Source organism: Epinephelus moara, chromosome 19 (genome assembly GCF_006386435.1).
Source record: "Epinephelus moara isolate mb chromosome 19, YSFRI_EMoa_1.0, whole genome shotgun sequence".
NCBI classification, from domain to species: domain Eukaryota; kingdom Metazoa; phylum Chordata; class Actinopteri; order Perciformes; family Serranidae; genus Epinephelus; species Epinephelus moara.
Genome location: NC_065524.1, coordinates 28,652,288 through 28,677,502, shown reverse-complemented (window position 1 = coordinate 28,677,502; position 25,215 = coordinate 28,652,288). Strand labels below are relative to the sequence as shown.

At 42.2% G+C, this 25,215-nt stretch overlaps 1 protein-coding gene across 1 annotated transcript in view; it reads left to right on the top strand.

The window, feature by feature from the left end:
* Positions 1-23,264, top strand: part of arfgef3 (ARFGEF family member 3) — a 72,503-nt gene extending 49,239 nt beyond the window's left edge. Inside the window, exons 31-41 of the mRNA XM_050070412.1 lie at positions 592-768; positions 1,482-1,596; positions 2,962-3,064; positions 7,923-8,054; positions 8,389-8,519; positions 11,554-11,772; positions 12,308-12,479; positions 12,976-13,077; positions 13,544-13,932; positions 14,093-14,585; positions 14,721-23,264. Of these exons, the coding sequence (XP_049926369.1) occupies positions 592-768; positions 1,482-1,596; positions 2,962-3,064; positions 7,923-8,054; positions 8,389-8,519; positions 11,554-11,772; positions 12,308-12,479; positions 12,976-13,077; positions 13,544-13,932; positions 14,093-14,585; positions 14,721-14,912 (2,225 nt within the window). The 3' untranslated portion in view covers positions 14,913-23,264. The remainder of the gene's footprint in view (positions 1-591; positions 769-1,481; positions 1,597-2,961; positions 3,065-7,922; positions 8,055-8,388; positions 8,520-11,553; positions 11,773-12,307; positions 12,480-12,975; positions 13,078-13,543; positions 13,933-14,092; positions 14,586-14,720) is intronic.
* The last annotated feature ends 1,951 nt before the right edge of the window (positions 23,265-25,215 follow it).

Here is a 25,215-nt window from a genome sequence, read left to right as displayed (position 1 = left end):
CAGAACATTAATTTCAACTTTAGAATTACAACAATATTTAGCAAGTAGAACAAGATGTGCTTTCCGGCTACCAGATGGCGCTATTTTCACCGTCTTTAGAAATTGGAATTGCTGCTGAGGCTGTCAGACGATGGACTTTTTTATTATTTTATCCACTTTTGCTTCAACTGATCACCAAAATTTTATCATCTCTTCCTTGTCCATTATCCACCTTTCCTGAAAATTTCATCAAAATCCGTTCATAACTTTTTGAGTTATGTTGCAGACAAACAGACCAACGCCGGCGAAAACATAACCTCCTTGGCGGAGGTAATAACAAGGTAACCATGGAGTGTTTTACAGACAAACTGTGAAATGTTCTTGAATGACCAAATCAGTCACATGACCTCAGTTGAAATGACCTTGTGCCTCATCTGCCAGAGACCAAATTAAAGGGAAACACCCCCCAGAACAATCATCTCAAGCTGTCTCTGCTCAATTTCTGTAGTTTGCTTTGTGAATAAACTGCTATTTGGACAACGCCTCTGTCAACAACAGACAAACATACCTAGCCTTACAGTCTGTGTTTGTGTCTGTGTCTCCTCCCTACAGGTCCAGGGTTTGCCATCTTCTCTGTCATCCAGCTACTGCTTCCTGTGATGTCACTGTGGCTGCAGCGTAGCCACGGTGACCACTCCTACTGGGATGTGGCAGCTGCAAATTTCAAACATGCCATTGGTCTGTGCTGCGAGCTGGTAGTGGAGCATGTCAACAGTTTCATACACTCAGGTGAGACACAACCGTGTGTGTGGTTGGGGGTGTGTGTTTAAAGGGTTACCTCAGAGTTTTTGGGTGTAACAAAGACAATCACGTCACGTTCCATTTTCCACACGGTACAATTCAAAGTTGGTATAATCGCCCACCTGGAGCAGGAAGCGTTGCCAGAGTTTGGGGCACAATTATCATGTGAAAGGTTTTTGAAAATTTAAGCCCTCAGCATTTCTTCAAGTTTCTCTTTCCGACTTAAAGATTCAGTGCGTGTAGTTTCATTGATGGCCTTGATGGAGGATTGAGTAAACAACAGTAAAAACATGTCTTGATGGCTCAACCTGTTGGAGAGCTCAGTGTCCCTGAAATACTAAAAAGTTAAACAGACATTACTCCACACAAACCCTAGCTAACTGCCCGACTGGCATTTAAGACAAGCACTGAATGTAGAGTCTGTATTCTTTTTTAAACTCAGAAACACACATCTGTGATAAAATATTCTAAACTCAACTTGCACAATCACAAATCTGATGACTTTCTGTTTGTCTCGTGTACAGTGTGTGTGCTTGTGCAACGAGGGGAAGTAGAGCATGATTGATGACTTGTTGTTCCACTGCCCCCCCCCCCGCTTAGTCAAATTAAATTGTGGCTGCTCCATCTCTAGCCCGTACGCTAACATGCTACGTCATGTTGTTATGTGTGTGTGTGTGTGTTTCTGCCCTCCCTTATTGCAGATATTGGATACGAGTCTCTGATCAACCTGATGTTGAAGGATCTGTTCAAGCTTCTGGTGGCTTGTGTGTCTGAGCCTGCAGAGACCATCTCCAGAGTGGGCTGCTCCTGCATCAGGTGACAGCACATAACTCCTTGTGTCCTCTGGGAGTCAATGATAAATCAGTCACCACAGTGAAATACATGTCGAAACAGAGACACTTCTCTATTTCTGTGTGTTCCATAGTTCACGGATTTCAGTAGCTGAAATAGCTGCTGCTACAAAAGGAGAAAGAAGAATAGATGATGTTGCTGATTGCATCATACAAAATTATTTGATTTTGAATTGCAATAGGACTATTTGATTTTTGTAAAAAATTGCATTTAGATAATATCCCTGAATTGTTCAGCCCTAGTTTGAGCTGGTAGAGTTAAGTAAGTCTAAGAAGAATTCTTTGCTGTCTTTAAGAATAGGGCCTAAGGCCAAAACACACCGACGGCAAATGCCACGTGTCAAACTTCACGCCACTGTCCTAGTCCCAGCCTTGCATTTTTTTCTCCCCCACTCACTCTCTGCTTGTACATACTAGCAGCTCTTTTCTCTGCTCCTATGGCAGCTCAGCTCCTCTCCATACCATCATGGTATAAAGAGAACTCTGTTGCTGTTGCTGTGTCTCGTGTGTGACAAAGACTGGATGAGGAGAGATTTGTTGCTGAGGTTGAGAAATATCCCGAGCGAAATGACCCACAGTCCCGTCATTATAGATTCAGTGGTCAAAAAGATATTGCCTGGCGAGTCATAGCTGTGGAGATTGGCTCTTCAGGTGAGAAACAAGTTTAACTAGGGGCTGTCGACACAGCGCAATGCAAGGGTGGAGGAAGTTCAGATCTTTCAGTAAGAGTTGTAAAAGTTTGCATGGTCGTCTGTTTACAAGCTGCAGTGCGACGCGTCCAGTGTGTGCTAGAGGTAGCACTTGATGCGGGTCTTATGACAAGCCACACCACAACAGCGACTATACGTTTTCAGCTCTATTCTATTCCCTCCTATTGAGCCGATGAAAATACCAAAAAACAATCAAACAACCCTACATACACCAACCTGTTGTCTGAAATACTCACTATAGCACCAAATGTGGATTAATCCGCTGCTGAAAATAGTCCCCAACATAATCACTTTTTCCTCTTGTTTGATAAACGTGCTGAAAACTACAGTGCCCAGCTGTCTTCTGAAATTACTGAGAGAAACTAAAAATATCTCACATACATATATGAAGATTTACATCCTCAGTAGAAACCACTGGGTTTGAGACTAAGCGCCACACAGAGATAGATGGACTCGCGTAGTAGTTTTGGTATTTTTGGGAGGACTTGTTTACAGTAACAAAAATAAAAAACAATCCCAGTCCTATGTTTAATCTGTCACAAAGTAGATACAGGCAAAGATAGAATTGTCTCTGTCTCATCTAAACACTGTTGTTTATCTTGTTGTCCATCTTTCTCCAGGTATATTTTGGTCACAGTGGGTCCAGTGTTCACAGAGGAAATGTGGCGGTTGGCCTGCTGTGCTCTGCAGGATGCTTTTTCTGCTACATTAGAGCCTGTCAAGGTACACACACACACACACAAATTGCATGCAAATACCAGTGGCGTATTACATGGCTTACATGTTCTCACGTCACCCCTCAGCAGACACAGGAATGTAAACAGGAAGGAGAAATATACAGATAAGAAAATGAACAGATATACACATAAACAAACTCAACAGGCCAGTCCACTGTAGTAAACCACATAATCCATCCCCAATCTGAAACTGCTGGTTGGGACAGAAGTAATCTGAAAGCCTTTGCTGCTAATACTGTCAACATGCTGACACTCCACGTTAAGCTTGATAACCCCAGTTAACCTCACACACACACAAACACGCCGACAGAGTCCTGCAGCTGTGAGCAACAACTGTTTGTTTCCTCACTGCGTTGGGGTTTTATTCTGTTCCATCATCTCTTTTCTCCGTTAAACTGATTAAAAGAAAATGCTGCTTCAAAGCTGTCGTACCTTCTGCTGTTAATCCAAATCCTTTTGTGATGAGTACAGCTGTGGGTTTAACATACTGGAGTTGCCACCTGAGTTTTGTTCACAAAACCTGACTTGGAGGTATACAACTTTTTTTCCATTAAGCCCCTTTTTATTTCACAAAAAAATATGTTTCTCAAATGTATAAACATAACAGCAAAACAGATTTTAGACTATTTAACTCTTACCCATCCATCCATGTTCATCAGCTTGTCTGTGGCCGGGTCACAGAGGCAGCAGGCCGAGCAAAGCCTAGATGTCCCTCTCCCCAGGTATGCTTTCCAGCTCCTCCTGGTGGACCCCAAGGCGCCAGGCCAGACGAGATATATAATCCCTCCAGCGTGTTCTGGGTCTGCCCCGGGGCCTCCTACCAGTGGGACATGCCTGTAGCACCTCTAATGGGAGGCGTCAAAGAGGCATCCTGATCAGATGCCCGAAACAGCTGACCCCTTTTGACATGAAGGAGCAGCGGCTCTACTCCGAGCTTCCTCCGGATGTCCGAGATCCTTACCCTATCTCTAAGGCTGAGCCCAGCCACCCCACGGAGGAAACTCATTTCAGCCAGTTGTATCCGTGACCTCATTCCGTGAGGGTTGGGACGTTCACCACGATGGTACAGCACAGCACCCGCATCACTGCAGACACCGTTCCACTGACCCATCTCATGCTCTATTCTACTCTCACACGTGAACAAGACCCCTGAGATACTTGCACTCCCTCGCTTAAGGCAGTAACTCCCTCCCAACCCAGAGGGAGCAATCCACCGGTTTCCACCAGAGAACCATGGCCTCAGACTTGGAGGTGCTGACTCTCATATCAAACTCAGAAGCTGAGTTTTTGACAGGCTCAGTATGGGACATACATATGTTATTCTTTCCAGGGTACTGGACAACACAGAACAGTTTTAATAGGCTCCCACTGGTCCCAGGGAGACGCCCCTTCCTCTCGATCTCCACTCATTCCACCAAACTACATTTCTAAGATACCTTTTCCACCCGTGCACCAACCTGTTCTTTCAGTTCTGGTGCCTTTGTTTTCTCCCAGTGTCTCAAAATAACTTGACCTACTGTTACTAACCCAACAGTAATAACAGAAAAGGCACACTTGGGTATGTTTGGTATTTGGGACTGGTCCCCCAGTAAACATAACTTTGGACTCAAAGAGGTTTTTGAACCAAACCAACTACTTAAATACGTTGTATACCTGGATCCATTACTCACTCAGAATGAGATTGCGGATACAAGCGGCATAAATGAGTTTTGTGTGTGGGGTGTCTGGGCTCAGTGTCTGGGAATGCCTTAGGGGTCCCCCAGGAGGAGCTGGAAAGCGCCACTGGGGAGAGGGATGTCTAGGGTGCTTTGCCCCGTGACCCAGCTCAGAAAAAGCAGACAAAAATGGAATGGAATGGAGCCAGCACTTAACAATGACTGAACAACTGTTGGTTTATTCATACTTATCAATTCTGAATATTTTAAACAGTTTTAATACTCATTTTCTGCAGTATCAATACTCCAGTACCAGCTGCCTCTTGTTGTGCCCTCTTATTATACGTGTTTACTACAGTCATTCAGCTGCCATTGTCATGTTACAACCTTGTTTATCTTTCAATGAAAAAATTTACCTCGTATACTCTCAATGTCAAATTTTCCCCATGGTATCGTATCAAAGTTAGAAATTCCAGTATGGTTACGGCGCTACTCTGCACTGCATACATTTCAGTATTGCTCAGAAAGATTCAGTATTGGGTTTTAGTGTGTGAGTGTGTGTGTGTACAGTTTAGCTGTTGGGTTAAAAACTTGCTGAGTTATACTGTCTGGGACAATTTTACAGTCAGCCCAGCTTTATGGGAAAACAGGAGACCGTGTTAATTTGTTAATGGTGCTACCTGCTGCGTTTTAGTCCTGTGAGAGATCACAGATTTAGAGAGTACACCCTGAGCTGGAATCCAACCCCTGCTGTTCCATTTCAGCTGTGTGTGTGTGTGTGTGTGTGTGTTTCAGTGAGAGAGATGATGATGATGATGATGATGATCTTACCACCACTGACAGATTTTCTTTGCTCATTTCCAGAAGATTTGATTTTGAGGACTGAAACAGACCAAATGAGTTGTCTATAAATTTGCTGGTTTATGTTCTTAGTGTTGTAGCAAAGTGTTTGAAGTAAAAAAAAGAAGAAGAAATGTTTGGTCCTTTTTTGATTCTTTCTTCTTAGTGAAGCAGTTTGTGGTGGATTTTATCATACAGACGAGAAACTGCGTCGCAGGTTATTAGAAAAACTCTTGAGTTTATCTCCACAGTGCATTGGGAGTTTGCAGGCTTAAAACTCTCAGTTTAATATATAAAATCTATAGCTTAGCATGCTCTCAGCCACATTGACGGACATGCAGTCATTTTGTTTATGTAACAGCTTTTGTGACTGTGTTGCGTGTTGGGGATAGTGGTTTTGTTTTATGTGGCACATCATATTTATTTAGATCTTATGGCCGTTTATATAAGAGCCTTGGTCCTCCAGTGGCATGTCATATGCTTTAAAGCTGTAATTACAAATTGAGCTGTAACTTTGAGTGGTTTGTTGGGCAGTTTTTCATGCGTTACATGTGTGTAGATACATGACATTACATGTCTAATTGTAAAATGGGACATATGGAAGCAGTTAAGTTACATTTCTTACTGCTTTTTGATGATGCTCTTGAGTTATTCGTGTTTGGTTTAACTTAAATTTTCTGAACTTCAGGGTCAGTGCGTCGTATGATTACAGAGTTATGGGAGATTTATTTTACTGAATTATTTAAATGTATGCATGATTCATAATTAAGAAGAAGATACATTTAAATGGGTTTTTAAAATGTCGAAATGTCGTATTTTTCATGATCCATGTGGGTGTACCTCCAGTATTTTGCTCCGTCACAAGTTGATAAAATATTTTAAATGCAAAGTTTTTGTTTTGGTTTGGTTTTTTTAATCATTATTTGGGGGAAACCACCATAATTCAAATCCCTGCTCTGCCCTATATGTGCATTTTTTATACTAAGAAAAACGGTCTTTGTATCTTTTTCATTTCTTTGTGTCCAGTTACCAACATATCACAGTTACTCTCTCAAGAAAATCTAGAATTGTCAGAGGAAATGCATGAGTAAAAATATGTTGATATGCAATATATGGACAACTGCATTAAATATGCTAAGGGATTTTGTTTTAAATACCTGGGTGTAAAATAAAAAAGAAGAAGAAGAATGTTTGTAGGCCACTGGCAGCCCTTACCATAAAGCTTACCCTATGGCATGCAGACATCAATCCTTAACATGTAGCTTATGCTTTCACACACGTCACCATGCGACCTCTGACTGGGCTTATAGAAAAGCTGAATTTTTTTTAAGCACTGCATTGAGGTCACATCAGATATAATGTATATACTGTATTAAACTGAGTAATACTTCGGGTTTATCGGGGGTTTTTTCCATCTGCTTGCGACATATGAAGTTTAGTGATGGATTCACCAGCTTTCACCTTTTTACCTGAGACTGTGTAGAAAAATGTAATGTAGCAGGGTCTTCCCTGAGTTTTTTTGAGACCAAGGTGGCAAAGGTCTGTGGCGGGGGCATCTTGACAGCTGTACTTTTAGACACGGTCCCCCCCTCTATTAAATATGAAAGGAGGCCCCCACATGCTTGAGCTTTACACTGCTGACTTGTATAATCAGAACAGACATGTGCTGTGATTTTCAGCCTTCTATGATTATACTTACCCTTTACAGCAGACACATCCTGACAGCTGAGAATATTACTGTCAGGTATTGTCCCCCTCTATTAAATATGAAAGGAGGCTGAAAATCACAGGACATGTCTGTTCTGATGATACAAGTCAGTGGCCCTGAAATGTGTGTTTCTCTTCTATAATACACATTCTACATCTCAGAGGCGATGTCTTTCCACATACGGGCTTCCTTCGCCTTTCAAACGGGGCAGAGCTCCGTAGGAAAAAGTAGGAGAGACACAGCCCGAGGGGGAACCGGAATCTGACACAACACCGGAGGGAGAAGCAGGTCCATGGAGCTGTGCGCCGGACGAAAGTAATGGGTTTGTGCGCGCAAAAGAGGCTACATCTGAATGCTCCCCCATGCACACACGCTTTAACCAAGGCGGCGGCCAAAATCACCCAGGTGGCTCGCCTTTGTCTTAGATAGGCAGAGAAAACCCTGTGTAGGCTATATGTATTACGAAAACGGGGGTTTGCATCACGCATAAAAGTTCCTGTGCACTGCAGGTATTGGGACTGTTCTTTTCCATAGTGTGTTCAAGTCAAGTATGTTTGAGTGAGACTCATCAACATCCAGCAACAGATGCAGGAGGAACTGCCTGTTGATGTCTTTCTCTCTTGCTCTGTGTCTCTCTGTAGAACCTCCTCGCGTGTTTTCATAGCGGTTCGGACAGTTTCTCTGGGGACGCCTGTGAGGTGAAGGTGGCAGCTCCGTCTCACTCTCCTTCAGCCGAGGCCGAGTATTGGAGGATCAAGGCAATGGCTCAGCAGGTCAGTAATGACTTTAATACTGTGTGACAACCCCGACAAGTGTCTTTCATGTGCTGTTGGGACAGTGAAGAGGTCCAGCTATGTTCAAGTCCATTTTTGTATTTGCATGTTCGTTGCTGCTTCACTCTTGAGTGTTTTAACCATAAAGGTAGATACCAATCTTTATTGTTTCCCTTAAACAACGGTGGGACAAGAAATAAACTCTCAGGAAACAAATGAGCCTGAAAGTTCAGGAATTAACAGTAATAGGGTCAAACATCCCCTGTTTGCTTTTCAATCCGTTCACATTTTTAACAATCGAGTGCCTTATCTTAATGTCCTCTTTGTGTCTCAGGTCTTTATGTTGGACACCCAGTGCTCTCCAAAGACGCCCAACAACAAGGAGGGCTTTGAGCACGCTCAGTCCTGCGTTCTCATCATCGAGCTGCCGTCTGACCAACAATCCAACGGACACACTCAGAAAAGGTGGACAACACTCACACGAACACACACACTGAAGCATGTTTCCCTCCACATGTGATGATAATTAACCAACAAAGTTTCATTTTCTAACCTCACACCCAAACTAAAACTACATTCCTCTGCTCCTGACCCCAAAATACAGTCTACCCAAACTCTAACCAATAGGAATCATGTTGGTATTTTGTCACTGGGCTCATTGGTTTTCCTTTTAGTGAGGATTTCAAGTTACAAACAGTGAACACTGTCAGTGCTTGTGAGTTCAAAAACACACAATACCCCAAAGCTCTTCTGTCCTTCTTGAACTCCTGCTGTATTTGTGACTTGTTGAATCATTCTTATCATGTCAAGATAAGATAAGATAAGGAGGAAGGAGAGAAACACAAAAATCTGAGTGATAATAGCAATAAAATGATAATAACAGTTTCAGTGTTAGTGGTGGGGGAGAATTGGATGTTGGAAGAAAGAGAGTTTTGGGGCAGCGACAGAGAAAGCCCTGTCCTCATAACACTTAGTCCTTGTCTCAGGAGAGACCGTAGTCCTTGGTCAGATGATCTCAGTTCTCTCACAGTGTGATACAGGGAGAGGAGCTCTATGATGTAAGAGGGGGCGAGGCTGTTTAATACTTCGTAGACAAACATCTTTATTTTAAAGTATATCCTGTAGCTAGCAGGCAGCCAGTGGAGGGAGGCAAGAATGGAGGTAATGTGCCCCCTCTTTTTTGACCTTGTTAAAACTCTTGCTGCTATATTATGGACTAGTTGACGACCGGATAAACAAGACTGAGTAAAACCAAAATATAATGAGTTGCAGTAGTCGAGGCGGGAGGAAATGAAGACGTGGATGACTTTCTCCAGGTCAGAAATTCAGAGAATTGATCTGAGTTTGGAGATTGTGCGCAACTGTATGAAAGTTGTCCAACTTCAATTCAGAAATATGACTCCCAGATTTTTAACATGAGATTTGACAGAGGGGACCAATGGGCTAAGGTGAGGAGAAATTATGCTAGTAAAGTGCTGTGGTCCAAATAAAATAACTTCAGTATTGTTCTCATTGAGCTGGAGAAAATGCAGCCATCCATGATTTGATGTGGTAAAGACAGTTATTGAGTTCAGTAGAGTAAATTTTTAGGATAGGATTTACAGAGATGATGCAATAAATTGCTTTGAGTGATAAACAACCAAATAATTTACTGTATTAACTGATTCTGACCTTTATAATACATAAAATGCCATTAGGACTTTTTTTTTTTTTTTTTTACTAAACTGACTTGAAGATTCACTTTTAAGTTACAGCCACAGAAAGTCTAATTTATTTTTAATGTAATATGTTTCCAAAACAAATTTTTAAATGTTTGCACTAGGGGTGGGAATCAACAGACGGCCCCTGATACGATACTATTACGATACTTAGGTCACTATACAAAATTATGGCAATTCTAATTTTGCAATATGCTGAGTATTGCAGTGACATATATTACAATATATTGAGATTTATTACCTTTTTTCAAATATAAATTCAGGAGAAACTTTGTCAACATCTGTTTTTATCTGATAAAGTTTTCAGTCTGTCCATCAAAATATATTTAGTTGACTGTAAAAGCAAATGATTTTATCTTTTTAGTTGGCTACCAAAAGTTTAATTTGTATTTGCAATGTTAATAATTTATATGATAAATATTGATACCTCACATCTGTGTATCAATACAATATTGCTATGCAAATGAACACAATACTATGTTGTATCGATTTTTCCGACCACCCGATATGTGTTCTGTTTTGCCTTTTGTGTACCTGTGTAGCCAAGACTTCAGCAGTCGGCCACAACATGTGATGAAACACAGCTACTGTTGCACTGTGTTTTTCCAACACGCAGCATGAAAGCACATTTTGTCTTGTCTTCCTCATCCAATGTGTCCAGCTCATTAGCTAACAGCTGTTTTGGAGACTTGTGTTTTTTTACTGGAAATATTGCATGAAGTACAGAACTGTGTTGTTTTCTCTGACAGGAATGCTGCCAGATTAACTTAAATCTAACCTCCACTAACTGTCTTTGCCTTTTTTGTTGTTTGTTTGTTTGTTTTTGCTGCTGTGGTTACAGGAAAATTGGGTAAGGCCGTTTTCTGTGACGTTGTCAGTTTTAACAGTGTGAAAAATGTCAACATACAGTCAGGCCCTGCTTGGGTCTGTGTGATCTCCACAGTCAAACTAACGTAACAACGTGTAGAGCTGCACAATGTGGAGTGTGTGTTGGATATTGGTGCCATGAGATAAATCCTGAACATGAGGTCGGACTTTCTGTGTAATTATATAAAAACGAGTTTAAAATCATGTTTAATTTAACAGATAATGGTAATTATGAAATTATATTTTCAATGTGCATCCTGTGTTTTGACAACACAGCCTTTTGTTATAGGTTTAACGTGGAATTTCGCACTAGTGTAGTCGTACAGAATGATACATTGTGCAGCTCTGTCCACATAGCATCCCTGCATGGTGTACCATGCAACACATTACTCATATGCTGTGTGTGCCACATGTAGCTCCTTGTCCCGTGCATGACATGTGATCCCTGCTGTCATGTGTGTAAGTTTGTTGATCCCTTGGTGTGTCAGTATGTAATGCTTACCCTATCATGCCAAACAGTTTGTAACAAGTATAGTTGTAAATTTGAGTTTCTCTTATATAAAGTCAAGGGAAATAAAGTCTTCTCCCACAAACACACTGATGATTTTATAGCTGCTAGTCTGTCTCTTATCTAATACAAATCAGAGCGTCCTCATTGGTCCAAAAGAAATTCATGAAAGCTCATTCTTCATTAAAGCCTTTTTGTTTTTGTCTATTTGAAAGTTGTTAGCCCCTCTAGAAATTCAGTATGCACTAAAGCCGCTGAACAGTAGCTATTACATTGGTTTATCACAACCTAGTTTCAGTAGAACATTGTTTATTTCTTAGTTGAGCAAAGAGATTGTCCTTATTTATAAAATAAAAACTTAATAAATGTGATTTGACCGGCGTCCTGGTTATTTTAAATCCTTCAGGATCCCGTTCCGGACCATCGTGGTGAGCCTGCTGTCCCACCAGGTCCTGCTCCAGAACCTCTATGACATCCTGCTGGAGGAGTTCGTCAAGCAGCCCGAAGGAAACGAAAGGGTCACACCTGTGACCTCTGACCCCAGCCGGGCCACAGCAGGCTTCCTGCGCTACATCTCCATGACTAATTTAGCCATAATTCTGGATCTGCTGCTGGATTCCTACAGGTCACTGCAACAATAAAGTCAGGCATATAATGCAGATGACAGTGTCATATGGATCTGTAATCCTGCTAGTTTCAGGAATACAAACTAAGAGAGTCGGATAATAAAATTAACTGGACTAATGTTAATCATCTTTACACACAGTTCAATGGTGTTCATTATGTCTTCAGTTTCTGATAATGAGGTTAGTTGTTCTTTTATCTCAGACGTGTTAGGATGTTACATACCTTGACATGTTCGGCGGAAACTTCTGCCTTCCTCATTCTGTCACTTTTGACAGGATGATCACACCTCCCTAATGTCAGCAGATCGACAGATCAGCTGATAAAGACACGCCACAACCACCACCAAGTGACACTTCTGAGGAAGGCGGAAGTTTAGGGAGGCGTAACCATCCTGTCACTTTTGACAGGATAATCATGCTTCCCTAATATCAGCTGATTGACAGATCAGCCTAACACATGTCTGAGATAAAAGAACAGCTTAAGTCATTATCTTTACACACAGTTGCTTAATCTCCTGTTATTTTCTTCTGCAGGACGGCACGGGACTTTGACACTCGGCCAGGTCTGAAGTACCTGCTGATGAAGGTGTCGGGTGTTTGTGGAGCAGCTAATCTTTACCGTCAGTCTGCCATGAGCTTCAATCTGTACTTCCAGGCCCTGCTGTGTGCCACGCTGAGCCAAGCTGACAGCATGACTGCACAGCAGGTAGAAACCAATCAAAACTCTTTAGTCTGTTTTATTCAATGTTGAAGTCCAAGTTTTAATTAAAAGCTACACTAAACATTCTTTATACTAACAATGGATTTGAATGAAAGGGTTAGAGATGAGTGCCTGATTTGATGTCTAGCACCAGATTTAAAATGTATTTTCAGTTCTACCTTTGTGTTTTTGATAGGTGTGACGAAGTTCATAGCAGGTATTTTTATGTTTGAAACAATTGCATTACTAAAATAATACATTAAAACTCATTCATTCATTTATTTGATTACATTTTTTAATCTAATAATGTGCACACTGTAGCAATGTGTTGGCATCCATCTGCTGAGGACGTAGCAGTCATATCTTAACATTTTAGCAACCACCTATAAAACATGATAATCATGTTGAGTAGCGACACAGCTGCCACTTTGTAGGTGCAGCTACTAACAAATCATTAGCAATCAAAACTCTGTTTCACATTTGAACCTTTCATTATATTTAGGTGAAGAGGATGCTGTACGAGGAAGAGGAGGGGAGCTCTGACTCTTCTCACCCTGGCTCTGCTTCTTCAGAGGATGAAGACATCTTTGAAGAGACAGCACAGGTAATGCACACACAGAAACACACACACACCTTCTGTTTTGTAGTAATCACTCGTAACAAAGAATAATGAGCTTTTTACAGTGATGATTGAACTTATTCTCAGTTTGAAAGAAAGGTAGAAACGTGAACTTTGATTTGAAATGAAAAACAGAGGAACTGTTTAATAAGTATGAGCAGTGATGGCCACAAAAAAAGAAAACAGAGCAGGTGCACTTAGAGGTCACAGTGATTGACAGGTGACCACTGAAACAAACAAAAAAACAACAACACAAAAGATTTGCCTGGATTAGTCTTCCTGCTGCTCTCTTTTCCGTGAGTAATTTCCCCTTCAGTTTGTATCAGTTTATCTAGGACAGTCCTCAGAGGGTTTCCTCAACTTTTCAACCTTCTAATGTAACAAGGGAGATGAATCACTCATGTTGTTGAGATAACAAATTATTCACCTTACCCTGTGTTTCCTCCATCAGGTCAGTCCCCCTCGCGGACGGGATAAACGTCATCACTGGCGAGCTCCGATCCCGTCTCTCAGCGTGCAGCCGCTGAGCAGCGCAGACTGGGCCTGGCTGGTCAAACGCCTCTACAAGCTGTGCATGGATCTGTGCAACAGCTACATTCAAATGCACCGCGACCTGGAGAGCACTCTGGAGGAGACGGCGCTGCTGAGAGGAGTAGGGGGAGGACCAGGAGGAGATCACGTCTTCTTCCTGCCTCTCTTCCAGTCGGAGACGTCCACCCCGACGTCAGCAGGCGGGCTGTCAGCGAGGGGGACGCCATCAGAGGAAGGCGGGTACAGGTGTCAGGCTGCGGACAGCGCAGCATCGCCAGGAGACACACCCACACCCAGCCCAGGATTCAGGTTTGACTTGAAAAAATGTCAATGTGAAATGTTGCACACATTCTACACAAGATACATCCCGCATCCTTCTGACGTACCCGAGGTGCTGTCTCCACCCTCATATCAGTGCTACATAACTCATTCTATCAAATTAAAGTGACCATTTCTTCTCTCTTCACAGCTGCACAGGCAGTCTGCCCCACCACTTTCGCACCGGTGGTGAGAGGAGGGACTCCAGCCTCACAGCAAGCTCAGTCGGAGGAGCTTCTGTCAGCGCTGGACCGGGAAGGAGAAAGGAATGGTGGGAAAGCGCCGGGAACAAACTGTACACGATCGCCACGGACAAAACCATCAGCAAGCTGATGATGGAGTACAAACGCAGGAAACAGCAGCAGCAGCAGCAGCAGCAGCAGAGCCACGTCAACCTGTTCATGAAGGAGCAGGGCCGGGCGACGGCAGCAGGAGGGGGAGGAGGCATGGAGGAGAGGAGGGGCCCCGTGGAGCCACAAAGGCCCCCGCAGAGGCCACAACATCTGGTGGACCAGCAGTGTCCCCCCTTGAGGCATTCTGTCAGTGCGGGACCAGAGATTCTGAGGCAGGAGAAGAGACCACGGTCAGGATCCACCATCAGCTCCCAGAGCATCTCACTGAGGGACTCTGAGGCTCAGATACAGGTACAGTGAGCAGGGAGCTAGAATACACAACAAATTCAGTCAAGTTCGCATGTGCAGTCATGCAAATGTGTATGTGTGTAAACATCACCTTGTGTTTCCAGCTTAGTCGTTGAAATAGTTTCTCTCCCCTCGCAGGCGTGGACCAACATGGTCCTGACTCTCCTCAATCAGGTCCTCCTCCTGTCAGATTCCTCGTTCCTGGCGCTCCAGCCGGCGCTCTACCCCTGCCTCAGCCAGCTCTCCTGCCACGTGACCGACGCCCGGGTCCGCCAGGCGCTGCGCGAGTGGCTGGGCCGCGTCGGCAGACTCTATGACATCATCGTGTGACATTGCAAGCGAAGAAATGTGATAGCGCCGGACAAGGAGCGCAGTCTGTCGGTCAGTGAAGGACGTAAACAGATGAAAGGTTGTTTAGATTGGGTTGATTTCATCGTGTGACGGCGCCGCTGTGCGGGAGATTCATGAAGGGTAGATTGGCTGACACTACGATGCAAAGGCACACTGTGACATCATTATGTCACATGGAATGAGCTCGACTTATTGATGAGAAAACTGATGTCAACATATATTTGTATACGCACTTTTAATAAGCATTGGGGAACATAATTGACATTAAAGGAGCTGTATGTGACATTCAGAACATTAATGAAGCAGCAAACCAGTATTTGTCATGCACAGTTATAGCTGAGTAATAGCGTCCTGACCAGAGAATGAAGTCACCCAAGCTTCTCTGTTTGTTGCTGTGGTAGACGGTCCGGCCGTGACTGCATGTTAGTGCATGTGAGTCTCACTGGCTAGTTAATCGCTGCCGCTCTGCACCGCACTCGTGCGACACTTACCGCTGATATAAGGACGTTGTCACAGTAGCTTAGCGCCAGCCTTCTGGCTCCCACCTGTTTATGGAGTTAGCACCGTTTGCTGCTAGCCACCTGCTACACCACCTCCATGTTGAGAACTGTGTAGAGACAATCCCGCCCCAGACTCTGAACCATAGATATGCTCTGAATGTCGCATACAGCTCGGGATTTGATTGGCCGATTAAAGATGCAGTAAGAAGAATGACGGATTTATCTGGTTAATGAAGGATTCTTTGTGTTTAACGGACATTATTCTGAAAAGTGAATGTGCCAGTGCTGCCTCTAGTTTAAGTTGTTCATTTACATACACACACACACACACACTGTGTCAAAGATTTTAGATATGATTTGCTTATCAATTTTAACTGATTTGCAGAATTGCTCACTATTTTGTTGCAGTATTGTATTATCATCACATTATGCATCTACTACGGTGATAAATAATTACAGTGAATTATTGCTTCATCCTTAAGTGGATGCAAACATAAATGTGCACATAAATGATGCTTATTGTAGTTCACTTGCATACTTTTCCTTTGACCACATCAACACTTACTAAAGGGAGTTTTCACGTAAAGAAACCGCTATGTTTACACTCAGAGCATTATGAAGTTTCTTATCACGCTACTGTCAACAGTGGTTCGTAAGTTCAGTATCATGAAATGAGATCCTTCAGTTTGATGTTGCAGCTGTTAAACGTCTGTATGCTTTACGGCTTCCATACACTAAACAATTGCATCGCTGCCTTCTGCAGTCAGCAGGAATGTGTATTATGTCACCTTTGTGCATGCGTGCATACATACAAGTGCTAATCGAGCATGACATTCAAACAAAACAGAGACTCGCTCATTGAAAACATTGCTCAATAGCACCACAAGTGGTCAAAACCTCTACGGGGTACCTCTAAGGATTTTCTTCTGACAACATGGGGCCATTGTTACTACTGGTTATGGTGAATACTGTGGGTGACCTACCAAGTCACTTCCTCAACTGAGCACATATAGGGGGACGTATACTATGTCTCAGTCCTGCCTCAGCTCATCTATGAGAAACGTTGTGTATGAACACCACAGTGACAGATCACTAGCATAAACCAGCTTAAAGGAGATCGACGTGTTTAAAGTTGAAAATGCAAACTTAAAGGTTTACTATGCAGGAATTGCCGGTTACTGATTGTAAACAGTATTGCCAATGAAAGTAAAAGCCAACCAGCAGAGTCATTTTAGTTTGCTATATTTGTGTTTTTCTGCGCTGTGTCTGCAATTTTTGTAGCTTCCTCTTGGATGCATGCTGCTTACAGTTTGGTTACTACCTTTTTGTAACCTCCATACAGGCAGAGGGCAGGGTCTCTCAAATAAATACATCACCACAAACTCAGTAGGTCATACTGGTAGTGATGATTGAGAGACTTTTGTATGAGTCTATACATTGTGTTCTAGGAAAATCCTGCATAATATAGCCTGCCTTTAAAATGTTATTTTATGTGTTTATTTAGTTTATTTTCTCATAATCAGAGAATGTGCTGCCATTACATCTGCTGGCGACATGTTTCGCAGTCGATCTGATTGTATGTTTGTTTGCTGCTGCCATACATTTCCTATATTCAGCTTTGAATACCGTGCACTCATTCACCTTCAACTAAATATTAAACCTCCTAGAATGAGTCTTAACCAGAGTGGAGCAATCAAGTATTTATTTTAACCACATATCACATACAGAATATGTATTTTAATGTTGAATGCCAGTGCTATATTACATTTTATTTTTGCTGTTTATGTGTATTTATATCATTTATTGTTTAAAATATTTAATGTGTCATATTGAGCATTTTCTGTTTTTTGAGTTCATATTTCACCTGTTGATGCAATATGTGCTTATACTAACTAACTGACATGAGCAAGGCTGCTGGTGTTAAATATGCGTCTAGGTTTAGGTAGATTGGTGTGTTAGTATTCACAAGGTTTTACATCAAAGCCACATCTAGCAACTACTGTAATAATGTCACTGTTCTTAAGACCGGCGCATTAAGTTAAAGCACTTAAAACTCAGTAAACCTCAAGAAATGCATCATGTGTTCACAACATCATAATCCATATGCCGTCCTCAGTCACTAAATATCCTCCTTCATTTGTAAGCCAGTCAAAAGACAGCCAAATACAGCGTTACACACAAGTAACACACAGTTAACAGTTTACACAGTTTCTCCTCTTTTGGTCAAAATCAAAAAGTAAGAATCCCCCTCTAAATTTCTCAAAGCCACAAACCATGTCTATAGATGTCTTCTTTTGTTCGACCAGTAGTCCAGAACACAAATATATTCAATGTACAATGAGACAGAGACAATTAATGAGTTAACAAATACTGCTGGTTTGGTTTATTTAAGACAAGCAGATCTCCGACATTTACTGTGCACGGTCTTGCTCCACAGAGGATGAACCCTTCTGGATTTCAATGGCAACTTCCTATAGCACCAACCTCAGAGTAAACGTCACATTTGCAACCCTAGTTATGTAGTAAAGCTCTGGGGACAGCAGCAAAGTCATCAGGAAGTTAACCATTCTGTCCTTTTCTTACTCAATGAACTTGACATTGAGACAATCAATCTTTAACTGTCGGCTACCAATAGGAGTGCAGATATCTGCAGTCTCCAAAGAATAACGTCACTGCTCTCACCTGGATCGCAGTAATGTTATTATGTATGCTGGACCACAGAAAACAAACAAGTGCAGAAAATGTAAAAAAAAAAAACCTCATCAAACATCACATGACACAAGTCAACCAATAAGCTGAGTCTGTACTGACCTCCATTCATGCTGCTGTGCATTTTAGGACAGATTATGACTGACTGAATGAAAGAAGAGCGTGTTGAGAGTGTTGCTAGCTTCAGCAGCCTGGACCATATTGAGGGCAGGCATGCAGGCAGGTCGGGGAGGGGCATCTGAAGCTCCTAAGAAGATTTGCTTTTCTTTTTTTCACTCAGTTTATCAACTTCTGTGAGTTTGTCTCTTCATCTGCACTCATTGCTCTCTCTTCACCAGCTTCCTCACTTCCTTTGGTGCTTACTGTCTCATTTGTTTGCCTTTGCTGGCTTTCTTTTTGTGAATGAAGCTCCAAAGTCACCCAAGTGGCCCCTAAAAACAACCTGATTCTGGAAATATCACCAGAGCACTTATACCATTATAAGCCAGTAGGGAGATAGTGAAAAGATGTAGGCCAGTTGAGGCCAGCATGATGACAAAGTGTGTCTTCTTGATGGCAGAGGATAGGACGTCACTTAGTGTACACATTGTAGCATCTCTGACATCAGCCACAGGTTCCTGGAGAGACCTTTTGAGGCCAGAGTTTCAGTTTACACCTCACCGCTGTCGTTATAAGAGCCTTAAAATCTTAATTTGGGCAATGTAGCAATCACCATGACTGATTGTGATAGACTGAAGCATCTGTTAATCACGAAAATGCCCCAAGTACACATGTATTTGAGACTGTTTCTTCTTGATACAATTTATTAAAAAAAAAAAAACTTAAATCATAACCCCAGTAACTCCTGTTGAGCACTGAGTGACCATCAGAGGAACTGAGATCATCATTTAGCTATGGTTGTTGATGTTTGCGGTCAGACAGGTAGGGTCCAACCACCACTAAAGCCAAAGCAATGCCAGAGATGTGTACTGAATAGAACTTGGAAAAGATTGTTAGCCACAGGGATGCTTTGACGAACTACACTGGTAGCTATTAGTTTTCTATATTTTGTTTTATTCAGTCCCATTCACTACTTGGTGCATATTGCAGCAGATAATTGGTTGCATTCAAGTTTTTGTATTATTGTGTGCAAGTTGGACTCAACCCGTATCCACAGGACTGGACACTGTCTCTGCTGTCTTCAGCCGGTCTGCTCTTCAATGTGGGAACATAAAGTTTTATTTTATGGGGAAAAAACATTGGAAGGCAAAGTTTGAAATTGTTAGACAGTTGTGTGACTCAACAGTCTCTTCCTAGCATTTCTCTTAAGTGCACTATGTCCCTGTGTGACTGTTTTTAGTCTAGAGGGCAGCATTACTTGATTTTCTCTATTGAGCCAAATCGTGCAATTGCAACGACAAAACATTTAACTACAACATGATTTTACTTGTATTTCCTTTCCCCCTGAACCTACAAACTTGCTGCCACACTATAAAGTAGATACTCTCTAAAAATAACGGGGGATGAAGAAACTTGCCCCAATTCCTACTTCGAAATCTTTAATTCACTTTTGCTCCCAGAAAGTAGTCATTTCCGACTGTCCAGTAAATGACAAACAGCATTAATATGTCTCGCCTCTCCGTCCTGTCCTGTCTCTGTTGTCCCTCAGCCCCTCCCAGTGTCCCTGACCCGTCCCCATTTGTCCTTATTCCCTGCTGTTTGAGGGCGAGCAGCGAGTGGACAGATGTTGTCGGCCGTCAGTGTGATCAGCAGCGGTGAAGGGAAGGATTTAGTTGGTGTTAAGTCCATGCCAGCGTTTCCATCTAAAAAAAGCAGTCGACTAATGTGTCGGTGTCATGCAACAACAGTTTGTGTTGATTTCGCCTGGTTTTCATCCGGTCTTTTACTCTGATTGTCCTGCTCTTAGTCTCTTGTGTATTGTTTGTTTCACATGTTAAAGATGAGATAACGGTTTTGTCTCCACGTCTGAGTTTTACTGCTAACGTGCATAGTGTATATAGCGCAGAGATTAAGATAAGATTGAATCATGAATGTGGATGTTGTGGCACGCTGATCAACACGAGCACAAACTTCATCTGCACTCTAAGCAGATTGGATGCACTTGGGTATAGTTCAGTACCGAAGAGATGCTCCAAATCCATCCATCATCATGTGTTCCATCACCAGAAAGATTTTACAGCAAAGTCTTTGCACGAGTATAAGCTCTTATTGTTTTCTGATTCACCAGTGTAAAAGCTCCTTCTTCTATCTTTGTGCTGGGAAGCTGTAATCGCATTTCTACTGATAATTTACAGTAAAACCATCTAGAGTTTACTGTGTTATTGTGCAGTCGAGGGATTATTGGGGCTCTGAGCAGATTGAACAGTGTGACCTAGTATACTTGCGTTGCTCAGAGCTCAGACAGATTGCTAGTGTATCTTAGAAAAGACGAACTTACTGAAAAAAAAAGAGTAAAAGAATAGTTATGGGTTTTGCACAAATCACTCAACTAGCTTTTGGGAACTCAGTAGGTGGATGAGTGATTGGGTGAATGGTCTGATAGTTGCAGGGAGGCTGAGCATCTGTCTGATCGCCTGAGAGCGTAGGAGTGAACGCAAAGCAGCTTTGACTATGTTGTCCTGTCGTCTGACACTGACGGAGAAAGTATATAGTACGTGACCCAGACATTTGACACAGTTTCTAAAATAGAGGCTCACACGACTGAGGGCGTCACGGGAACATATAGATCCAGAGAACGAAGAGGTACTACAGAAAATTATCTTTGTTTTGACTTTACAATCAAATTATTAGAAATATTTAGGGATGCACAACTTGTGAAATTCTGGGCCAATACCAGTGTTTTTCTTTTGTTGTTGTTGTTTATTTTATCTTTCTTTTTTCTCATTCTCCCTTTTGTGCAAGGGAAAAATACATTTTTAATTTTAAAAACTGATTTAAAGTCAGTCAGTTCCTCGTTACACTACCTTTGAATGAGCACAAATTCAAGCATACACAGGTATGAATCAACCTTAATATAACCGTCTCTTACATGAAAAAGGTTAAACAAAATCAGCTTTAAAAGCCTTTACTCTTCATACTTCCCTCCCTGTTTTATATTGTTGTACATTTCAAACAGGAACACTTTAGTCAAACAAAACTGTATTTCCATTTGCAGTGTTATATTTGGCGGTATGGCTCTGTACTGGGGCCCCTCTGCCTTTCCTCAGGCCTACGCAGAAAGCCTAAGGCAGAGAGAGCACACCTCTCTGCCCTTTTGCGTGCCTACATAAAAAGCCGCTGGGAACAGAACAGAGCAAACATCAATGACAAACAGAAATGACACTGATAAGTCAGACAACATGAAAAGGAGGAGCTGGGGTGGAGGCTGGTTGCAAAGTAGCTTGCAGTGGAAGCAGCAACAGTAGGCAGGCCAGAGCAGTTTCGATTACATTTGAACACATCGTGAGAGCATTCTAATTTACGTATTACCCAATTCTCATTTTTACCGACGAGAGCTTGAATGCATCATAATGTATCAGTGCAGTCTCTGTCAACAGCTGCTAACAGCTAACGCTAACTAGCGCTCCTCCTGCTGACGGATTTTTTGTTCACAATGAAGCATTATCAAAGAAACAATAGGGTGCGTCCCCTGATATGTCAGTGGTGAGTTTACCACATCCTTTCATTCTGAAGTCGTCCTGAGGAGATCTCTGTTCATCCTAAACACGTTTTCTATATTTCCCAGATGACGGCCCTGCTTTTCAGCCTGAGCAAAATTGATGTGACCCAACGGACAAACATCAGCTTCTGCCATCGGCGAATGCCATCGTAGTTGCTGATAGGTTGATGGTAATCAGCAAGGCGAATATTTGCCTAATACTAAATTGGTGCATTCCTAGAAAAGTTGCGGTGTGGGAAATGTATGAGTCAGTGGTTTTGGAGCTGGGCATGTACCAAGGACCATTTTTTGCCGTTCTTCCAACTGGACTTGGCAAAAGCTTGATTTATCAACTGGCTCCATTGTGGATGAAGATGTTCCCCGGTGTTTTGTTACGCTGATTGGCTAAAGGAGTTTGTCAAGGTGAGTCGTCCCACCCACTCAAAGTGTTTGGGGCGGCATTGAGTCCAGATTGATGCAGAGAACAAAACAGAACATTGAGCTCATGTCATCAGGATGGTTTTACCAGGCAACCAGCTTTATGGAAGTCATACCAAATCACTGATGTACCACTTTAAAGTGAACTTAAACATGCAGTAAATAAACACATAAATAGCATTAATAAAATGTGTATCAGTGAAGAGAGATGCATACAGTTTAATTTATAATGGTACTCCGGAGCCATACTGGTCCATAGGTCTCTACTCAAACTAAGTGTACTTGTCAGCCTAGAAAACATAGTACTAGATTTATGTTTCCACATTGCCACATTCCCTTCTGTTCTCAACTCTTTTTTTTTAACCTGCATTTTAGTTTTAACTTTATTAAACGGAAAAACTGGATCTTGAGCTCTGCTTGCTGCACTTGACACTGAAACACTGACAGTGACATGTAACAACTTTTCTCCACACCTAAGCCAAGGTACATGCGGTGTGTGAGGTGTGGTGTGGTGACCATACCTGTGGCACAGAAGATGTTAAACAGGTCAGGATAACTCAGCCAAAGGGAAGTATTTAATTAAAAACATGTTCCAAATTGCTTGTGTCCCTTTGAATAACAAACTCACAGTTTAAAGCGACAGCCAATGGTTTGTGTGGGATTTTTAGGCTAGGCAACTGTGAAAATGTGTCATCTATCCGTCAGCATTCCTGCAGATGAATGTGCAGAAGTTTCCTGGTATGAAAAAAGCTTTCTGCACACTTATTCAGGTGGTTAGTTTGTCAGTTTGCGTCCTTCGCTGACTTCAGACCGGGCTGACATCAGCAGGTCAGCTAATGTTGTGACTGTGATTTCTAAAACTGTATTTTTTTCTGCTTTTGATATCAAAGAAAAAAGCACCTGTAATCTCTCCTCCTGAAGTTTCTCACCTGCTCTGGCTTTCCTCTCTCCTCCTAAACTCAGTCTTACAGTTGTGTACCTGCTGTATGTTTCAAAGCGCTTTTCCAGGAGGCCTGTCTGCTCTGTGTGTTGTACAATAAAAGCAGTTTATCTCGTGTGTGTCATCATGTGGTACTATTTCACATCTTCACATCTATGATAACAATCACTTAAAATACCTCACTGCCGCTCATCTGAGCATTACTCACCTCCAAACGAGGTCAAGGTCAGAGAATGACTTTTGAAGAATACCACATAGTGCGAAGTGGCCACAGATGGAGCTGCAGGTCATGTGACACCCTGCGGCCAAATAGACTGTTTGCCATATACAGCCATTCTAAATGTCCTGAACAATTCTGTTCTGTTCTGTTCAAACTGTGTGTTCAAACACTTACACCGCCTCTCTTTGTGTTCTCCTGACAGACACACCGGGCATGCAAACACTGGGTTGTTTGATCTTTAACACTTGAGACCGTTGTCTTCTACCTCTTCTTATCACTGGCTTCTTTTCACCACGATCATGATCCTTCCTTAACTGTAACTTAACTTGAAACTTTGTGAAATTTTTGTTGCCTAAACTTGACAAACTTTTAAAAAGAGGTGACAGATCCGTAAACACTAGGGTTGGATGATATGATGGTATATAACACGCAACGGTGAAAATGTATCCACCGCTAGAGATTTGGCCATTTTTACCATGGTCGAGATTCTTTCATTATCTTGCAAGGTAACATGACTTGGTCAGACTGGAGGAAGAGAGTCAAGTTGTAAACACAGAAATCCAACACGACGTTGTTGTTTCCATCCAGAGACCTTGCTGTGAGCAGTTTCATGTAGGAACTATTTTCTCTCTACACCCACCACCCACATCACCTCCCAGAAGGAAGCATGCATCTACTGCTAGCTCACCTAGCACCACTGAGCTAACTAATGTTACAGCTCAGCCACGGAGGTCACCAGTAATGTCTACATCCGGTGCTGTCGGAGCACAAATTTCTTGACTATGAGTAGATGCTACATGAAACTACTGACAACAAGGCCTGTGGATTATCTTGAGTAACCGCTTCATGATTTCTAGTCTAGACTTTCAAGTTTTCCAAATGTATTTTGCAGACAGTGATTTCTACACATTCTCACTCCGACCTCATCATATATCAACGTTTTCACATCAGGTTATGATGTGCAAGGTACCCTGGGTGCGTTGGTGTTGACGTTCTGGACGCCGTGTCAAGTTCTGCCTGTTATATGCGTTGTCTTCTTTCAAAATGCACTTAAGTTTTCACAGGAAATTTATCGTTTACATACAGTCTCTTTCAAACTAAGCACACTACGTCAGTACAACAATACAAATTGACTTTTTTTTTTTTCCTTCAACATCTAACACATGTGGTTGGGTTTAGGAAAAAGGAACCGGGTTTGGCTTTATAATCTTGTGGGACACAAACACTGCTCTCGAGGGTGAAAGTCAGTGGTTGTTCACCCACCCTACTTGGATGTTCGCCGCCGTAACTTTCATTCTTGTCCAGACACGTGTCCCCTCTGATGCCACCGGGACATGCTTTTTTGTCAGTGTCAGTGTCAGTGTCAGTGTCAGTGACGTCGGAAGTCACTGCCCAAGCGCCGTATTTCCACGACTTCGGAGCGAGACCAGGTTGGACATCTTTACAGCAGATATCTCCAACACTCTGCAGCTCACACCAAAACCATCTAGACTGATAAACAGCTGTACAGGTAAGAGGAGAAATATGGATTTTTGATTTAAGGGGAACTGTCCCTTTAAAGCTTCCATTTTGGAAGAATTTCTTTTTACTGTTCTTTTGACTCAAGTGTTGTTTAATCTGAAGCAGCTGTATGTTTGTTATGTTTGTAACCATTTCTTTACTGAATTCACAGAGCATTTACTGTATCATGATATATACAATTACAAATGGAATGGAAAATGAGTTGTCTTGCTTTGCTGAGCAGTCACATGCTCCATCCATCCCTGTCTCTTTTACACACACAGCTGTAAATCCTCCCATCAGGACCAGTGACGTGCCTCCTCTCAGCTGGACACATT